This window comes from Staurois parvus, unplaced genomic scaffold, assembly GCF_062004578.1.
Source record: "Staurois parvus isolate SC_StPar_1 unplaced genomic scaffold, SC_StPar_1.0 ptg000961l, whole genome shotgun sequence".
Taxonomy (NCBI): Eukaryota; Metazoa; Chordata; class Amphibia; order Anura; family Ranidae; genus Staurois; species Staurois parvus.
This window is the reverse complement of record NW_028318757.1, coordinates 68,879-87,024: the sequence shown is the minus strand read 5'-3', so window position 1 is coordinate 87,024 and position 18,146 is coordinate 68,879. Positions and strand designations below refer to the sequence as shown.

Here is an 18,146-nt window from a genome sequence, read left to right as displayed (position 1 = left end):
CCCTAGATCTTCTCTGCCCTGGTGGGAGTAGCTCTCCTTTGTGGAGTTACTGAGCTTAGTAATCCTTTTCTTTACTCTTCTTTTTCCTTACTTCTCTCCTCTTCTTCTATTTTTCTCCTCCTCTCTTACACCTCTTCTTGCCCTCCAACTCTTGCATTCCCCCCTCCTTTTTTTTTCCCCCTCTTTCCCAATCCCATCCCCTCATTTCCCTGAGAGTAGAACGTTTCGATCGCTATCAATTCGGCAGTATGGCTATTAGCTTCCTTTCCTGGAACATCAAAGGGTTGCATTCGCTGGAGAAGCATACCAGCTGCCTTGCAGAGCTCTGGAGACATATTGCCTTTCTACAGGAGACCCATTTTTGAGCAGACAAGATCCTTAAATTCTCTAATAATTATTTTCCAACTTCATACCATAGTCCCTCCCCATCCTCTAAATCTATAGGGACAAGTATACACTGGACACCGCAATACACTGTACCTGGTGTGCTCTCCTCTCCGCTCCTTTGGCTGCAGCAGGTGAAATCCAGGGCTTCCAGGCTGCCGCTCGCTAGGTCCTCACAGCCGAGGACCCAACAAGAAACCTAGCTATTTGCCAGCCAGCGCCATTTTTTTTTTTATTTCCAGCTGGCCCAGCGGGCCAGATAAATGGCTTTGGCGGGCCATAGTTTTGAGGACCCCTGTTGTAAGGTAACAATATCCCACCATGCTCTTACTTGTTTTTCCATCGCTTTTTGTATTTGTTTTGATCCCTGTTTCAAATCAATATCCCTATTGTGCTGCTTTCCTCTGGGTAAATGCATCTATCTCTTATCTCCGCTCTTAACTAGAAAAATGCATTGACTCCTGTTAAATTCAGAACAAATAGTGTATTTATATTTGTGTGTATGTTGACCAGTCCTCACCTCTAGCTGCACCCAGTTTACGACTGTAGCCTGTTCCCTGAGAAACATCCCCCACTATTCATGTGATCCTTATCAGCTTCTAATTGGGGTGGAGTTGAATGCTAATTTGAGCATCTCCCTATAAATTTAGATCAGCTCATGGGGGGAGATCACTGATGGGGGGCACAGTCTCTGATGGGGGTGCTGCTTTTGATCGAGTGCTGCTTTGAAGGAGTGCGAAGCAGTTAAACACAGCAGTTGAACTAAAGCAGGAGAACTTAAGCAGCAGGAAGACACAACAACAGCAAGAAACTCTACTGCATGCTGGACAGACTGCAAGCAATCACCCTGGGAAACCTCTCTTACATACCTGAGTCCCACTCCGTGTACCTTTATATAATACGCCCCCTCTTCTCCTTATCATATTACTATCCTCTGTTCCCAAAACTCATTTCTTTACCCCTCTGCTCCACCCCAAAACTTGTACATCTCCCCCTCATTGCTATCATCTCCCTACTACTGCTCTCATCACCTCCCCAAAATGCCTCTTCCACTCCTCCTTATTTTCCTCTCCTCCGTTCCCAAAATCCATTCACTATATCCCTCTGCTCCTCCCAAACATTTGTATATTGTGTCCTCACTACTTCCTTCGCCCCTCTACAGCACCCATCCCGCTCCCACGCCACCTTTCTCACCCTTCTCCTCCTCCTAACCGCGGGGGACATCTCCCCGAATCCTGGCCCTCCACCACCTCCCTCACCCACACAACATCCTCCCGCCTCCACGTCCTGCCGCAACCCCCGTAACTTAGTATCTGTCCCCCTGCTCCCTAAAATCCCCCCCCCCGTTTTCATGTGCACTCCTGAACGCCCAATCGGTGTGCAACAAGCTTACCGCCATCCACGACCTCTTTGTTTCCCGTTCCCTCAACCTCCTAGCGATCACAGAAACCTGGATCCAGCCCACTGACTCTACCTCCCCTGCTGCACTCTCCTACGGAGGTCTCACCTGGACCCATTCACCCAGGCCGAACGGTCGTAAAGGTGGTGGGGTTGGTCTGCTCCTGTCACCGCAGAGCACCTTCCGAGTCCTCCCAAACCCCCCCCCTCCTTCTCCTCCTTCGAGGCCCACTGCGTCTGACTATACTCCGACTTGAACAGTGCATACAATCCACCACCCACTCCAACGGTAATATCCTTGATCTCGTCTTCTCCAACCGCTGCGCTCCCCACAACCTCACTAACACCCCCTTCCCTCTCTCTGACCACAACCTGATTACCTTCTCTATCTCCTCGTCCTCCAACGCCTACCCCTCCAAATGTCACACTACTACCAGCCGTAACCTCCGCAACCTTAACCCTGCCCCCATCCACTCTGCAGCTGATCAACTTCATGACAACAACCTTCCCCTGTCCTGCCCTGACTTGGCTATGACTGCCTACAACAACGCGCTATCAACAGCCCTTGACTCACTAGTGCTTTTTACCACACGCAACATCAGACCCCGACCGCTCCAGCTCTGGCAGACTGATCACACAAAAACCCTCAAACGACACAGTCGTGCCCTGGAGCGACTATGGCGCAAAAACCAAATCCCAACAAGCCTTCACCCGCTACAAATCTGCCTTCCACACCTACACCTCCTCTCTCCACGCAGCCAAACAAGCCTACTTCCTGACCCTCATCAAGGCCCTCTCCTCCAATCCTCGCCGTCTCTTCTCCACCTTCAACTCTCTACTCTCGCCACCCCCACCTCCACCCAGCACCTCACTCACTGCCCTTGAGATTGCCAATCACTTCAAAAACAAGATTGACACAATTCGCAAGGACATCGCCGCAACTCACGCCCTCTCACACAGCTACCCCCTCATCCCCCCTCTCCCTCGACATAACCCGCAGGGACTTCGTCGCTGCTCAAACTCCCTCCAACCCCGTTCCCCCTCACTCAACTACCCACTCATCACCCCTCTCCCACGGTCCCACCACTGCTCTGACCTCCACTTCCACCCCACCCTACATTCCTCATACTGAAGCCCCCCAACACTCCGCACCTTTGACCTTACTACCATCGAGGAAGTCTCCAAGATCCTCTCTGATGCCCGCCTCACCACCTGCCCCCTCGACCCTATCCCCTCACAACTCCTACGACCTCCCTCCCCCTCCATCCTATGCTCCCTCACCCACATATTTAATCTCTCCCTCCCCTCCCCTCTGAAACATGCACACATCACCCCCATACCTAAAAAGCCCTCCCTGGACCCCAATGACCCGAACAACCTCAGACCCATCTCCCTGCTCCCATTTACATCTAAACTCCTCGAGCGCCTAGTCTACACCCGCCTAAGCTCTCACCTCAACGACAACAACCTCCTCGATCCCCTACAGTCCGGCTTCTGTCCCCTACACTCCACTGAAACTGCCTTACTCAAAATCTCCAACGACCTGCTAACCGCCAAAGCTAATGGCCACTATTCAGTGCTCCTACTCCTTGACCTCTCTGCGGCCTTCGACACAGTCGACCACCCCCTCCTCCTCAAAAAACTACACTCCCTCGGCCTCAGAGATTCTGCTCTCTCCTGGCTCTCATCCTACCTGTCACAACGCTCTTTCAGCGTTGCCTATAATGCTACCACCTCCCCCTCTCTGTTGGGGTCCCTCAAGGCTCTGTCCTCGGGCCCCTTCTCTTCTCCATCTACACCTCCTCCCTTGGCCAACTCATACACTCTCACGGCTTCAACTACCACATATATGCCGACGACACACAAATCTATCTCTCAACCCCCCACTTCACCCCCTTGGTCTCCGCCCGAATCACACACCTCCTAAGGGACATATCAGACTGGATGTCGTTCCACTTACTTAAACTGAACCTCTCCAAAACCGAGTTTCTTGTCTTCCCCCCCCCCAGCCCGGACACCACCCCCCATTGACTTTTCCGTCACATCCAACAACGCCACCATCAAACCCGCCCAGCAGGCCAGAATACTTAGTGTCATTCTGGACTCCAACCTATCCTTCCAGCCCCAAGCCCAATCTTTAACAAACTCGTGCAGACTCCACCTCCGCAACATCGCCAAAATACGCACGTTCCTAACAGCAGAAACCACTAAACAGCTCATCCACTCCCTCATCATATCACGACTCGACTACTGCAACTCCCTCCTCACTGGCCTGCCTCGCTGCTGGCTATCCCCACTTCAGTCGATCCTGAATACGGCTGCCAGACTCATTCACCTTTCCAACCGCTCCATCTCCGCCACCCCCCTTTGTCAATCCCTCCATTGGCTTCCGATTGCGCAACAGATCAAATTAAAAATCCTAACACTGACGTACAAAGCTGTCCACCATACTGCCCCGTACTACATCACTGACCTAATATCCAAGTACCGCCCAGCACGCACACTCTGCTCCTCACAAGACCTCCTTCTCTCTAGTTCCCTGGTCTCCTCCTCCCATGCCCGCCTCCAGGTCTTCTCCAGGGTGTCACCCATCCTCTGGAACTCCCTGCCGTAGGATGGAGGGGGAGGGAGGTCGTAGGAGTTGTGAGGGGATAGGGTCGAGGGGGCAGGTGGTGAGGCGGGCATCAGAGAGGATCTTAGAGACTTCCTCGATGGTAGTAAGGTCAAAGGTGTGGAGTGTTGGGGGAGCTTCAGTATAAGGAATGTAGGGTGGGGTGGAGGTCAGAGCAGTAGTGGGGCCGTGGGAGAGGGGTGATGAGGGGGTAGCTGAGTGAGGGGGAACGGGGCTGGAGGGAGTTTGAGCAGAGACGAAGTCCCTGCGGGTTATGTCGAGGGGGAGGGGAGATGAGGGGGTAGCTGTGTGAGAGGGGACGGGTTGAGAGGGCGTGTGAGTTGCGGCGATGTCCTTGCGAATTGTGTCAATCTTGTTTTTGAAGTGATTGGCAATCTCAAGGTCAGTGAGTGAGGTGTTGGGTGGAGGTGGGGGTGGCGAGAGTAGAGAGTTAAAAGTGGAGAAGAGTCGGCAAGGATTGGAGGAGAGGGCCTTGATGAGGGTCAGGAAGTAGGCTTGTTTGGCTGCGTGGAGGGAGGAGGTGTAGGTGTGGAAGGCAGATTTGTAGCGGGTGAAGGCTTGTTGGGATTTGGTTTTGCGCCATAGTCGCTCCAGGGCACGACTGTGTACTTTGAGGGTTTTGGTGTGATCAGTCTGCCAGGGCTGGAGTGGTCGGGGTCTGATGTTGCATGTGGTTAAAGGCGCTAGTGAGTCAAGGGCTGTTGACAGCGCGTTGTTGTAGGCAGTCATACAGGGGGAGGATGCTGTCATGAAGTTGATCAGCTGCAGAGTGGAGGGGGGCAGGGTTAATGTTGCATAAGTTAAAAACATCTATCTCTAAAGTTACCAATAATGCATAAAAAACTGACATAAACACGTGTATAGAAAACGTGAATGAATTCCGGGCCAATGGAAACAACAGTGAGCACCTACAGTAGCTCAATGGTTTGCAAGAGTAGATGGTATTGAACAGATATAGAACCTGACTCCTGAACTCCGAGATAAATCAAAGAAACATAAAACAAGGTGGTTCTACTGGGACTCTGTACGCTGTTTGATTTGCCCTCAAACTCTCTGCTCCCTGAGAGGGAATCCCCCCCCAACCCCGCCTTCCCCTCCTTCCCAACCCTTACCTTATCTCTCCCCCCTTTTTTTTCTCTTTTTTTCCCCCCTCCCTGTTTTCAGTCTCTATTCTCCCCTTTTTTCTTTCTTACCTTACCCAAAATAACTCAAAAACTGGTATTCTCAGATTGTAGTAGGCTCCCCCACATTAGACTTCACCTACTTTACCAATAGCCCTATGTAATCAGAAGGGGGATCTTTCCCTGTAGGCGAGTTGACAGGCAGGTGGCCACAAGGCTCTTAAACACTGATATTGTTGATTTCTGGTTTGCCGCCCACCTGCCACTTTATTTTTGTGCTACTGTCTTTTGACAGCCCTGCTAACAATGTTCTGCACTTGTTCCTTGCTTGGGCTAATGACATCATATGCCGTCAGTATGTTATGTGAAGTTACCATCTTATTGTACCTGTTGCATACCATTAATATCCAATTAAAAAAAAAAAAAAAAAACCCGTCCCCACATGTTAATGTGCTAGGTGTAATCCTGGACTCTTAACTCTCTTTTCAGCCCCACATCCAATCACTGTCCAAAGCTTGCCGCCTCAACACTTTCCCCCTCCTAATCAATGACACCACAAAGCTCCAAATTCACTCCCTGGTCATCTCTTGCCTCAACTACTGCTACTCCCTCCACATTGGCTTACCTTTACATAGGCTTTCCCCTCTTCAGTCCATCATGAATGCTACTTGAGACTCATCCACCTTACCAACCATTCAGTGTCTGCTACTCCTCCCTGCCAATCACTGTGCTTTCTTCTGCTCATCCAACTAATTCAATTCAAAATATTATCAACAGCTCAAAAAAGCCATACATCACTTGGCCCACAGCTACATCACTAACCTAGTCTCCAATATACCAACCAAATTGTTCTCTTTTTTTCCTCCCAAGCCCTCCTGCTCTCTAGCCCCCTTGAAACCTCCTCCCATCTTTTCCTCCAGGACTTTTCTTGAGCCTCTCCAATCCTATGGAATTCCATATCTCAATCTGTCTGACTATCTCCTACTCTTTCCACTTTAAGACAATCTCTGAAAACCCTTTTCTTTAGAGAAGCCTCTCCTGCCTGAACCTAATAACTGTAGTTTTATTTTTCTCCATCAGCTCATCCCCCACAGTTATTACCTTTTGTATCACTTGATCCTCCCTTTTAGATTGTAAGCTCTAACGAGCAGGGCCCTCTGTATTGAATTGTATTGTAACTGTACTGTCTGCCCTCACTGTGCAAACTGTTGGCGCTATATAAATCCTGTATAATAATAATAATAATAGCATATAGGGGGCTATTGTGAATACAAAGTTCTAAGCCAATTTGGGAGCAGCGGCAATGGCTGTGCAGGCACTGCATCCCTAATGACGTGAATGGAACTGCCTGCATGTGAATGTATGGAACACCTGTGCATCCCGTGCGGGCAAACATGGCCTTTACACGGGTGTATGCTTTCTATGTTTTTTTTTTTCTACCTCCCAAACTGAAAGTTCTTGTTTAGCTAATGTTGTACTGCTTATAAGACTCCTTGCTGCGCACTTCTGGTCACCATTTTATGTCAGCACTGCAAGCTGATTGTTTGCTACACCACCTGTTGCCTGATTCCAAAAGAAAACCGCTTTTGGAAATTGGTTAGCACCTGGGTTGCTGTGATTTCCTTCTCTCAGTACCCCGTAGGGGAAGACCCTCTCCTTATGATTTAGGATTAAAGGTGCTTGGGAGCAGCAGCATACATAACAGATAGTGGTGAGCCTGCTGCAGGCCTATAGGGAACCCTACTAGTGGTTTCCTTGCTCTAGAGCAAGGTCCTACACAGACACTGCTCCAGCGTCATAACTCTAGCTTCTGTACAGGTGTGCAACATGTGACCTGTTTGACTAAGGTTGAATTCACAGCCATCATATCTGACGTATTGCAGAAGCTATTACCATTCCTAGAATCAGGGGAGGGGGAGCAATTTACCACAACCCTCTTCTGCTTCTACTAATTATAATTCTGCCCAGAAAACAGAATTGCAGTGTTTGTAGAGGGACTCTCCAAGCACCTATCCACTTAGTCTTTAGTGCAAGAATGGCCGGGTCCACTGATGGGAAGGACCACACTTCCACGATCAATGTATATGACAAGAGAGTAAAGAGTAACTTAAAGTGAAATTCCAGGCACCAGCTAACTAATTTTAAAAATGTTCCATCCCCCCTTCTCCGCTTCCTCACGACCTTTATTTGGCAGGGGAAGAGGCCTCGATTGGCATTTTTGCTACTTCGTAGGTGCAAGGAGGATGGGGGTTTGGGTGTTCCAGATATATCCCTCTACTATTTCAAAGCCATGGCTCTAGTTCGTATTTTGAACTGGACGCATCACTCGACGGAAAAAGTTTGGGTCTCTCTGGAAAAGTGTATAGCTGGTAGGAACTTGGCTGGGGCCCCTTGGATACCGCATATGAACCCGGTCATACTAAACACCTTGAGGGTGTGGGATCAAGTTAATAGATCAGGCAGCCTCTCCCCTCCAACCTCGCCCCTTGCTCCATTGGGGGCTTCCCTTGGTTCCTACCTGGGGAGGATGCCTCCTTTTATAATGCGTTGGGCAGGGAGGGGATTGTCAGACCTTGGCCCCGATGGGTTGTTTATTGTCCCTAGACAGCTTGCGAAGATCCTTCGGGGTCATTCCCTATGGATTTTTGGTATTATCATCAGCTACATGATTTTTTTCAGAGATTGCTCCCTAAGGTGCGGACACATGGCACACTGACGTCTTTTGAGACTGTGTGGACCTTCGAGATCCTAGACCCTTACTATCCCAGATGTACCGTGGCCTACTCTCCACTTTTTCCCAAACGACTCCATACTATGTGCGAGAGTGGGAGTCAGAGCTGGGTTTTGACATCGCACCTCCGCAGTTGCAGAAAATTACTCAGATGACCCATGTCTCATCCATCTGCTCTAAAACACGAGTCATGTTATAAGTTTTTGTCTAGATGGTACATGACACTCTCTCGGTTAGCTAAGATTTTCTCTGGGGCTGACTGTAGATGCTGGAGGGGGTGCCCTCAGGAGGGCACTTTTTTACATCTTTGGTGGTACTGCCCCCAGATCCAACAGTTCTGGAGAGCTATTTCCCCTTGGATCCCCCCTTTTTGGTCCCTTGAAAAAGGGGGGGTGGCTACTCTTAAGAGCTGTAATTCCTAAACCCTTCCTCCAATTTGGATGTACGTAACCTCAAATTAAACCTGAGAGTGTGCACTTTCAGTCCATATCCATTATATAACTATAGCTTGAATATTCTTTGGTAAATACCTGAAAAAAACTAAAATTGTGCCTGTGTCCAAATATATATGGACCTAATTGTATTACCCAATCTGGAACCCAGCCACCCTGTTTTGCCATGATATGACCAGTTCGCCAATAGCCGGTTCCAAGATATTTAGTCTGTTCTCCCCTGCCTAGGTCTAGATCTAATCTTCATTGGACTTCTCTTCCACTTGGGGACAGGATAGCCTGGAAGCCAGCTTTCTCCTTACCTCCACACTGTTTCTTGTTTCCCTTGAAACCTTCTTTATTCCCTGCCATGTCCTGCCAGGTGGACCGGCATTTCACCGCAATTCCCCTAAGTGTCCGGGGTAAGGTATAGTGTATCTATGACTTACACTATGTTTACATTACACCTGCCCCTTGTTTTTTCTCACATTCCTTATTGCAAGGAAGGGGGGTCCTTGGGGCTCTTCCCCACACTCTCTCTTGCATGGGTGGTCATTTTGTCCCCCTCTTGCCTTTGATGAGGCTTCTAGGCTTCAGCAAGGGGTCTCTCTTTTCCTTACTAAGCCCATGCTTTCGTTACAGTTAATCTCTGTACGGCACCTTGAACACATTTCATCCAAATCCTTGGTTGGTAGACAGCTGTTCAGACTTCATTATTGTTCATAGAGCAACTGCCATGGCCATCGGCCTTCTTGTTTTGTTCCCGTTTGCCTGTTGCGGCTGTTTGCTGTATTGTTTCCCCACCTCTTGATTATTGCTTAGCAATGTCAAATGGTCTAGGAATACAGCCTTTTTCAACCAGGGTGCCTTAAAGTTTCTTCAGGGGTGCCTTGGTAAAATGCCTAAAAATTGCCCAAAAATTGTATACAAGCCTGCAGGTGGATCAAGCCTGTCTTTTAGTTACACAAAGCCATAGTTTTCATTTTGCACCATTTCAACCTTCTAGCGGCCTGCGTCCTAACAACCGATGACATCACCAGTTGATATGTAGGATGTCTAGTGCCTGCACTGCATCATTGTTTGACCCTCCCCTGCACTTTCTGTCAGTAATGGGGTCAAATTATATGAGTGATTGAGAGAAACTGAGGGAGAAGAGAATCATTAGAATACTATTCAGTATCAGTGTGCAAAAGTGTATTTGCTTTGGAAGAAGAAATCCCCTCTAACATTGGGTGTCCTATATGTGTGGGTGTTGCTGCATTAGGTCCCTTATCATATCACGACTTGACTACTGTAACTCCCTCCTCGCCGGCCTACCTCAACACAGGCTATCCCCGCTTCAGTCTATCCTGAATTCTGCGGCCAGACTCATCCACCTTACCAACCACTCCGTATCTGCCACTCCCCTCTGCCAATCCCTCCACTGGCTTCCGATTGCCCAACGCATAAAATTCAAAATACTAACGTTGACGTACAAGCTGTTCATAATACTGCCCCAAACTACATCACCGACCTGATATCCATCTACCACCCAAAACGCACTCTCCACTCTTCACAAGACCTCCTACTCTCCAGTCCCCTCGTCTCCTCCTCCCATGCCAGTCTCCAGGACTTCTCCAGGGCGTCTTCCATCCTCTGGAACTCACTACCCCAATCCATCAGACTGTCACCTACCCTCCTCACTTTTAGGCGCACCCTGAAAACCCATCTCTTCAGAGAAGCCTACCCCGCCATCACCTAACTGCTGATCTCCTCCGATCCCCCCACCACTCCATCCCCCACAGCTATTTCCTCCTGTACCACTCTCCCCTCCCTCCTAGACTGTAAGCTCTAAGGAGCAGGGCCCTCGAACCCCTCGTGTATTTTATTGTATTGTTACTGTACTGTCTCATGTATTGTCTCCCATTGTAATGTACAGCGCTGAGCAAACTGTCGGCGCTATATAAATACTGTGTAATAATAATTCGGTAAAACTATTAGAAAAGTTTATTACATGAATGAAGTGCCTTGAGACTGTCCATAATTTTAAAGGGTGCCTTGACTGAAAAAGGTTGATAAACACTGTATGAATCGATTTATGTGTACTATACGATAAGGATCAAAATACGTTTTTGTTTCCTGTAAATTCTGTATCTTGAAGTACAGTACAGAACACAAGTCCCTCCCCTCTCTTCTCTGATTTCTCTATTGCTTACTAATAAAACTGGATCTCCTTGGAGTGGGCAAGGTTATTTGGAGATACCAGGGGGTGGACCCAGCAAAGCTTTTGCCAGTGTCCAATCACCTTGAAGGTAGCTGCATATAACCAATAGTCTATGAAGCGCTTCCTGTGACCTGCACTGTAAAGAATTTACAGGGACTTCAAAATTACTTTTTTTTTTTCTAGATTAACCACCAAAAAGAACTCTGTATGTCATGGCAACCACTCAGCTTTCCTGTTTAAAAATTGTTTAGATGAGATATTGGTCACATGTTGTTTGTAGTAAGTCAGACAACTCCTAGACCTGCATTGTGAAAAGGGACATTGCCATTGTGTATGTTGCAAAAGCAAGACACAAAGGGTATGCATGTAATATGCACAGAAATTACAAAGTACAAAAGGTAGCAATGTTTTTTTAAAGCATTAAGGTATATTGATAAGATGATTTTATTTTCTATGTAGATTCAGAAAATGTGCTAAAAGTCTGTGCATTCCCGTGAAATATTTCTGTAAGTGGTGCATTCTGGCATCGCTTATTATTTTGTTGTGGAATTCACCACTGTTGATAGACTACCTCTTTCAGCTTACATTCAAGTGTTCCAGCATCTGATCAGCTTTATTTTATAGTCTGGATTTTTGGTAGAAATTGTTTGAGCTATAATTGACACATTCCCTCTTCAACAGCACAAATATACATCAATTGCCGAGGTTCAAATTCGACAAGAGGAGGAATTCTTGAAGTGCCCACTATCAGGGGTATGTAAGATTTTGGGATGGAGAGGGTCCATTTTGGGATGGAGAGGGTCCACTTAACTTAAGTTTCACCCTAAAATTAATGTTCAATTAATTTTCTATAATGTTTTGGAGACAATAACTGCTTTTATTTTTTACTATATAAAGTAAAAATAATATGGAATTGCTTGCATTTACCTTTCATTGTTTGCTTAAAAATAAAAGTTGCATAATCATTGTTAAACCTTAAACTCCTCCACCTTTGAAAAACAAAAAAACGCAATCATTGGTGATCAGTGGCACTTTAAATTCCCCCACCGTCACCTGCTGCTGTCGTCCTTCCTGCTGTGTTTACAAACATTCAGCGCTCCACTTCCTCCGTTGTAAGCGGTCTTAATGTTTGTAGACACTGGTAGTGGTTACACCTGTAATATCTTTGGTTTTCTCTATACATTGTGCCTGTGATCTGAGTTGTCCAATGGCAGCTCGATCACAGCCATACATGAGTGCACTGGCTCCCCGGAGAGGTGGACCCAGAAAAACTGAGTTCACCTCTCCTCCATTTATTATAATATGATGGTTTTGAGGTGGATAACTGCCTGCCGCCCACCCATGGTAGTTGTACTGCAAGCAGGTGGCAGCTGCAGGCCTGGCCACTTACTAGTATGTAGCCTTTCCTCCTAGGTTTGGGGTGTGCATTTGAGCCCCCTGCAGACCTATGCTGTGATTGGACACAGCAAGAGTTTGGCAGCTGATTTTAGCCAATGATTTTGGCTGAAGTCAGCTGATCGACTGTGGCCAATCACACACAGTGTTCTGTGTTTACAACAACAGAACTTTGTGTACTTGGAACAGCAATCTGTTCTTTACCCTACAAAGCAGGGAGCAAAAACACAGTAAAGTAAAAGCAGCTTATATTATACACACAACACTTTGTGATAGTTAACCCTTTAATTGTCTCTAGATGTAAACCCTTTCCCAGCCAGTTGTCATTAGTACGGTGTCAGTGTACAGTATTATCACTGATCACTATATTAGTGTCGCTAGCCATGTCAGTGACCCTCCCAGATAATCTCTTAGCAACAGATTGCCCGTCGAAGGTCCCTGATCACCACCATTACTATACTATAGAATCACAGCTGCGTATATTCCAGTATATATACCTGTGACAGAGGGTAAGTGGGACAGAACACACAAGGCAGATGGCAAACACTTAAAGCTCTTTTAAAACAAACAACAGTCACTCAATGGGGAGTAGTGCAGGGAGAGAGAGTCCAAAAATACTTGTAATCCAGCCCCGGTGGACAAAGTTAAAGTCTCTACAGCAATTTGTAATCCAAGAGGCAGATAGCACAAGGGAAGCATACCCTCAGGCAAAGCTGATGCGGTGGTCTCAGGCAGAGCTGATGTGGTAGTTTCCGGCAAAGCTGATAGTGTTTCAGGCAGGTCTGATGTAGCTTCTGGGGTCCCCCTTCCTCCAATGGGGCTCAGGCAGAGCCGGGGGGCCACTAGAGTCCAGCTGGACCCCTCAGTGGTTGCCCAGCAGAATGGCTTCCCAAGAGAGACCAGTACTGGCCTCTTAAACCCCCTGAGCAGGATGAGAGGTGGGGGGGGGGGGGGGTCATTAGCAAGTGACAATGAAGAGAATGGACAGGAATGGAACTACAGTAATTTAATTTGTAGCTGTAAACAGAAAAGACTGGTTGGACCGGCTGGAGGAGGCTCTTCCTATGGCCAGGAGGGATTAGGAACAAGGAATTAATACCTGGGGATTAATAAGTGGGCTGGCAGAGAACTCATATCGTGACACTCCGGATCAATAAACAGGAATTGATAATTGGCCGGGCCCCTGTACCGTGACAATACCATACCATTTGTAAACGCTTTAACTTTCGCACAAACCAAATGACTGACTGTGGGGTGGACAGGTGTCTTTAAAGAGCTCAGACAGGTGCTACTAAGTTAGATTAATGAGTGGAGTAGAGGTGGACTTTTTAAAGGCACAGTAACAGGTCTTTGAGAGCCAGAATTCTTGCTGTTTCTTAGGTGTTCAAATACTTATGTTAAGCAGTGCAAAACAAATTCTTTAAAAATCATACAATGTGATTTCCTGAATTTTTTTTTTAAATTCTGTCTCTCACAGTGGGCATGCACCTACAATGTGAATTTCAGACCCCTCCATGATTTATAAGTGGGAGAACTTGCAAAATCGCAGGGTGATCAAATACTTTTGTTCCTCACTGTATACTTATTGGTATTTTTTTTTTTTAACCAAATACATGTAGAAGGATATATTTTGGCCTAAATTTATGAAGAAATTTGATTTCCCCTTTCGTTTATTGCCGGACACAGCTTCTCTTCTTGTAAGATTCATAACAGATAGGGTTTTATAGCACCACCTACCAGGAGTAGGACACTAGGCAGGAAAAGAGCTCAGCACCACCTATTGGCAGTCCTCTCTTGCATAAAACATCCACCCACTTCATAGGTCACCAGTTATTCTGCCTAGTGTTCAGGAGTATGGACCTAGTTCACTCCAGTCTGGTCAACGAGTGCACACAGACCTTTAACTAAGCACTGGGATAGCCGCAACAAGCCTCAACCTGGACCAGGGCCGCCAGAGAGTTAAATATCTCACGGGAAAACAAATGACCGGGTGCCAGAATCTGTGTCACTAATGTTACCCGGCTGGATGCGATGTGGGGCGCGGGTGCTCCTTGGTGGTCAGCTCTGCGGGTGTCCCTCCTCCTCCAGACCTAAAATAACCCTGCATGGTTGGATGACTGAGCTTCCCTTACTCCTTGCCACACTGTCAGCTCCTATAGGTGTCCCTGGGTGGAGGCCAGGAAGTCCCTACTCCTTCATTGGACAGTAGTCACAATGTATGCCAGCCAGTCTGACTTAGGAGGGGTCCTGGGCTTGAGTGCGGCTCAGGGTTGTGGGACTCCAGAGGAAGCTCAAGCTTCAAGCAGTCATCCCCCTTCGGGGGCTGTGGTTCCGATCCAATCAGACAATGCCTTTACGGTGGCTTATGTCAATCTCAAAGGAAGCTTGAGTAGTGCAGCAGCGTCTCTGGAGGTGTCTCATTTTCTCTGATCTGTGGGACAGTTTGTTCTGGCCCTCTCCTGCCATGTACAGTATATTTCCGGAGTCGATAACTGGTAGGCCAACTATCTCAGCCATTGGACGCTTGATCTGAGGAAGTGGTCCCTCCACGTGGGGATGTTCCAGCAAATTTGCTTGTGCTGGAGAATGGACATGGTTGTGCTCGTGTCTCGCCTCATCTGGCAGGTCCCAGGGTTTGTGGCACACTCAAAGGCTTCCATGGCAGACGTGGCAGATGCACTGGTGGCACCATATGGTCAGTGTTGCCTCCTTTATGCCTTACTTCCTCTCATGCTGCTTCCCAAGATAGAGTCCCAAGGAATGCTCATCATTCTGGTGGCTCCAGACTCACCTTGTCGTCCGTGGTACGCCAACATGGTGTGGTTGGTCCTGGATGCTTCCTATTGCCTCTTTGGGAGGACTTTGTCTCAGGATCCAGTCTTCTTCTCTGCCTTGCCATCTCTGGCTTTGACAGCTTGGCTGTTGAAAGCCAAGTTCTGAGGGACAGGGGGTTGCCAAGCACTGCTCTGCATTGTGGCATTGCTTTGGGAGGTCCCTACCAGTTATAAGAGATATAACTGATAACCGTCACTAAACGAAAGAAAAACCGTGATTTTTGTACTTGCCGTAAAATCCTTTTCTCTGATTTTGAATGACACAGAACCCACCCCTCTATTATTATTATTATTAATATTATTATTGTTATTATAATACAGGATTTATATACGTTAGGAAGAGAAATATTTTGGAAATGTTGCGGAGGTTGAGGTGGCAGAATTTAGCCAGTGATTGGATGTGGGGCCCAAAGGAGAGGTCAGGGTCTAGGATTACATCTAGCACCCCGGCATGTGGGGAGGGACCAATGGTGGCATGTGGGGAGGGACCAATCTACTGAGCAACATATCAGTATGGATGTCACACGACTTCCTCAAATTCAATTTTTCTAAACTTTCGAACTTGTAAATTCTCCAGATCCCCCCACTCATGACGTTACCATTAAGATTAACAGCACGTTAATCTTAATGGTAACGTCATGAGTGGGGGGATCTGGAGAATTTACAAGTTCGAAAGTTTAGAAAAATTGAATTTGAGGAAGTCGTGTGACATCCATACTGATATGTTGCTCAGTAGATTTGTGATATGTGAGATCGGGGGGGGTGAGCTGGGGAGTGGAGAGCTAGATCTGGGTGTTCTCAACATAGAGGTGGTACTGGAAGCCATAGGAGGTTATCAGTTGGCCCAGAGAGGAGGTGTTAGAGAAAAGGAGGGACCCACGGACAGAGCTTTGGGGTACCCCAACAAAAAGAGGAACAGAGGAGTTGGTGTTTTGTGTGACGCTGAAAGTGCGCTGAGAAAGGAAAGAGGAGAACCAGGAAAGAGCAGAGTCAGAGGCCAAGGGAGTGGAGTTTACTGAGGAGGAGTGGATGGTCAATGTGTCAAAGGCACTAGAAGGTCTACGAGTATGAGTATGACATAATGGCCATTGGTTTTAGCAATTAGTAGGTCGTTAGAGAGTTTTAGTAGGACAGTTTCAGTGGAAGCTTGGGGGCAGAAGCCAGCTGAGGTGGAAACTGCTACGTTTATGGACAAGGCGCCGAGAAGCTTGGAGGCAAACGGGAGCAGAGAAATGGGCCTTCAGTAATTCAAACAGGTGGGGTCCAACGAGGGATTTTAAGTATGGGGGTAACCAGTTCATGTTTGAGTGATAGTAATATGTACAGGTTGTGAGGTGGCGTGGATGGGTAAAGAAATGAGAGTTTGAGGAGAGAGGGCATTATAGCAAAAAGTAAAGTTAGTAAGAGTATGTTGGAGGGTGAGGAGAAAATAAAGAGGATGGCTGAGGGAAAGAGAAGACAAAAGCGCACTTGCAGACTACTTGGGGTGGAACACCAATGTTTGTACTTGCCTTAAAGTGCCATGTTCAAAGTGTCACACACTTAGCACTGGAATGGCACTTTGCACAAGGAATGGCCAGCCTGTACCCCTCTCCAACCATCCCAAGAATTGTACTGAATTTATACTTGGATGGACAATTGTTCAATTAAGAGCTAATAAATGACACATGGTGAAAGTTTTCTGCCCTAAACAAATTACACATAGGGTGAACACAAGATAATAGGTGTTTGATCTCAGCCAAGGCACTATGAGAGTAAGTTAGTTTAATACAGACAAGTACAAACAGCAGTTACAATAAGTCTAACAAAGCAGATGACTTCAGTCATGCAAAATAGCTTAGTGTTTGAAAGAAGAGAAATGGAATTAGTGGTTACCGACGGCAACAGCAGCCAGATGTCAGTTGCAGATGGGAAAAGTAGTTTAGCGTTTCAGAGAGGAGTGGATTCATTGGTTACTGAGGGCAACAGCAGGCAGATGTCAATAGCATATGGGCAAAGTAGCTTAGCGTTTGAGAGAGGAGTGGATTCATTGGTTCCCGAGGGCAACAGCAGGCAGATGTCAATTGCAGATGGGCAAAGTAGCTTAGCGTTTGATAGAGGAGTGAATTCAGTGCTTACCTGAAGGAGCAGAGTAGAGGAGACATGATCAGAGGATGATGAGATGTTCCTGTGTTCAAAGTGCCATACCGGAATGGAACTTGGTTTTTACTTCTGACACTGCTTTATAACAAACTGGTGACCTATGCAGTGGGAGTGAGTTTTTTGCAAGAGAGGATTTGCCAATAGGTGTTGCCGAGCTCTTTTCCTGCCTAGTGTCCAACTCCTGGTAGATGGCTCTATAAAACCCTATCCGTTATGAATCTGAAGAGAAGCTGTGTCCATCAATGAGCTCCAAGAAAAAGGATTTTACAGGGAGTACAAACAGTTTAACAGAAAGTAGAAAACATTGTTTTGGGTTTTTTTTTTAAATGTTCAGTCTTTTTCCGTTTATCTCATAAAATGAAAAACCGAGTGGTGATCAAATACACTAAAAGAAAAATCTATTTGTGTGAAAAAAATTCTAAAACTTTCATTTCCGTACAGTGTTGCATGACCGCGCAATTGCCAGTTAAAGTATCACAGTGATGAATAGCAAAAATTGCTCTGGTCATGAAGGGGGTAAAACCTTCTGGAGCTCAAGTTGTTAAAGTATTTGTAAACTCTAACAATGAATTGCAATGTTTTGCTTTGCTTTTGGTCTGTTGTATATTTTATTGAAATTGGTTTGTGCAGGCGAAAAGTTTACTATGCTCTTTGCAACTGCTTACTGTTGTCAGTTAGCATTGTTCCCAATTCTCTTTGCGGATTGAATAACGCATCCCCCCATGTTGTTAAGAGGAGAGGGAGAGGTGTTGCCACATTCTAAAAACTTGTTCTTGGGTGACAATGCTGATCCTTCCATGCATACAGTGCGGTGAGTGCGTTGTTACCCTAAAACCACAAGTGTGTTACTAGTAGAACCACCAGGTGAAAATAAA

At 46.9% G+C, this 18,146-nt stretch overlaps 1 protein-coding gene across 1 annotated transcript in view; it reads left to right on the top strand.

Moving 5' to 3' along the window:
• The window catches only part of LOC149441653 (striatin-interacting protein 1-like), a 301,884-nt gene that overhangs the window by 218,869 nt on the left and 64,869 nt on the right, over positions 1-18,146 (top strand). The window contains exon 13 of the mRNA XM_089657068.1: positions 11,582-11,653. Within this exon, the coding sequence (XP_089513194.1) occupies positions 11,582-11,653 (72 nt within the window). The remainder of the gene's footprint in view (positions 1-11,581; positions 11,654-18,146) is intronic.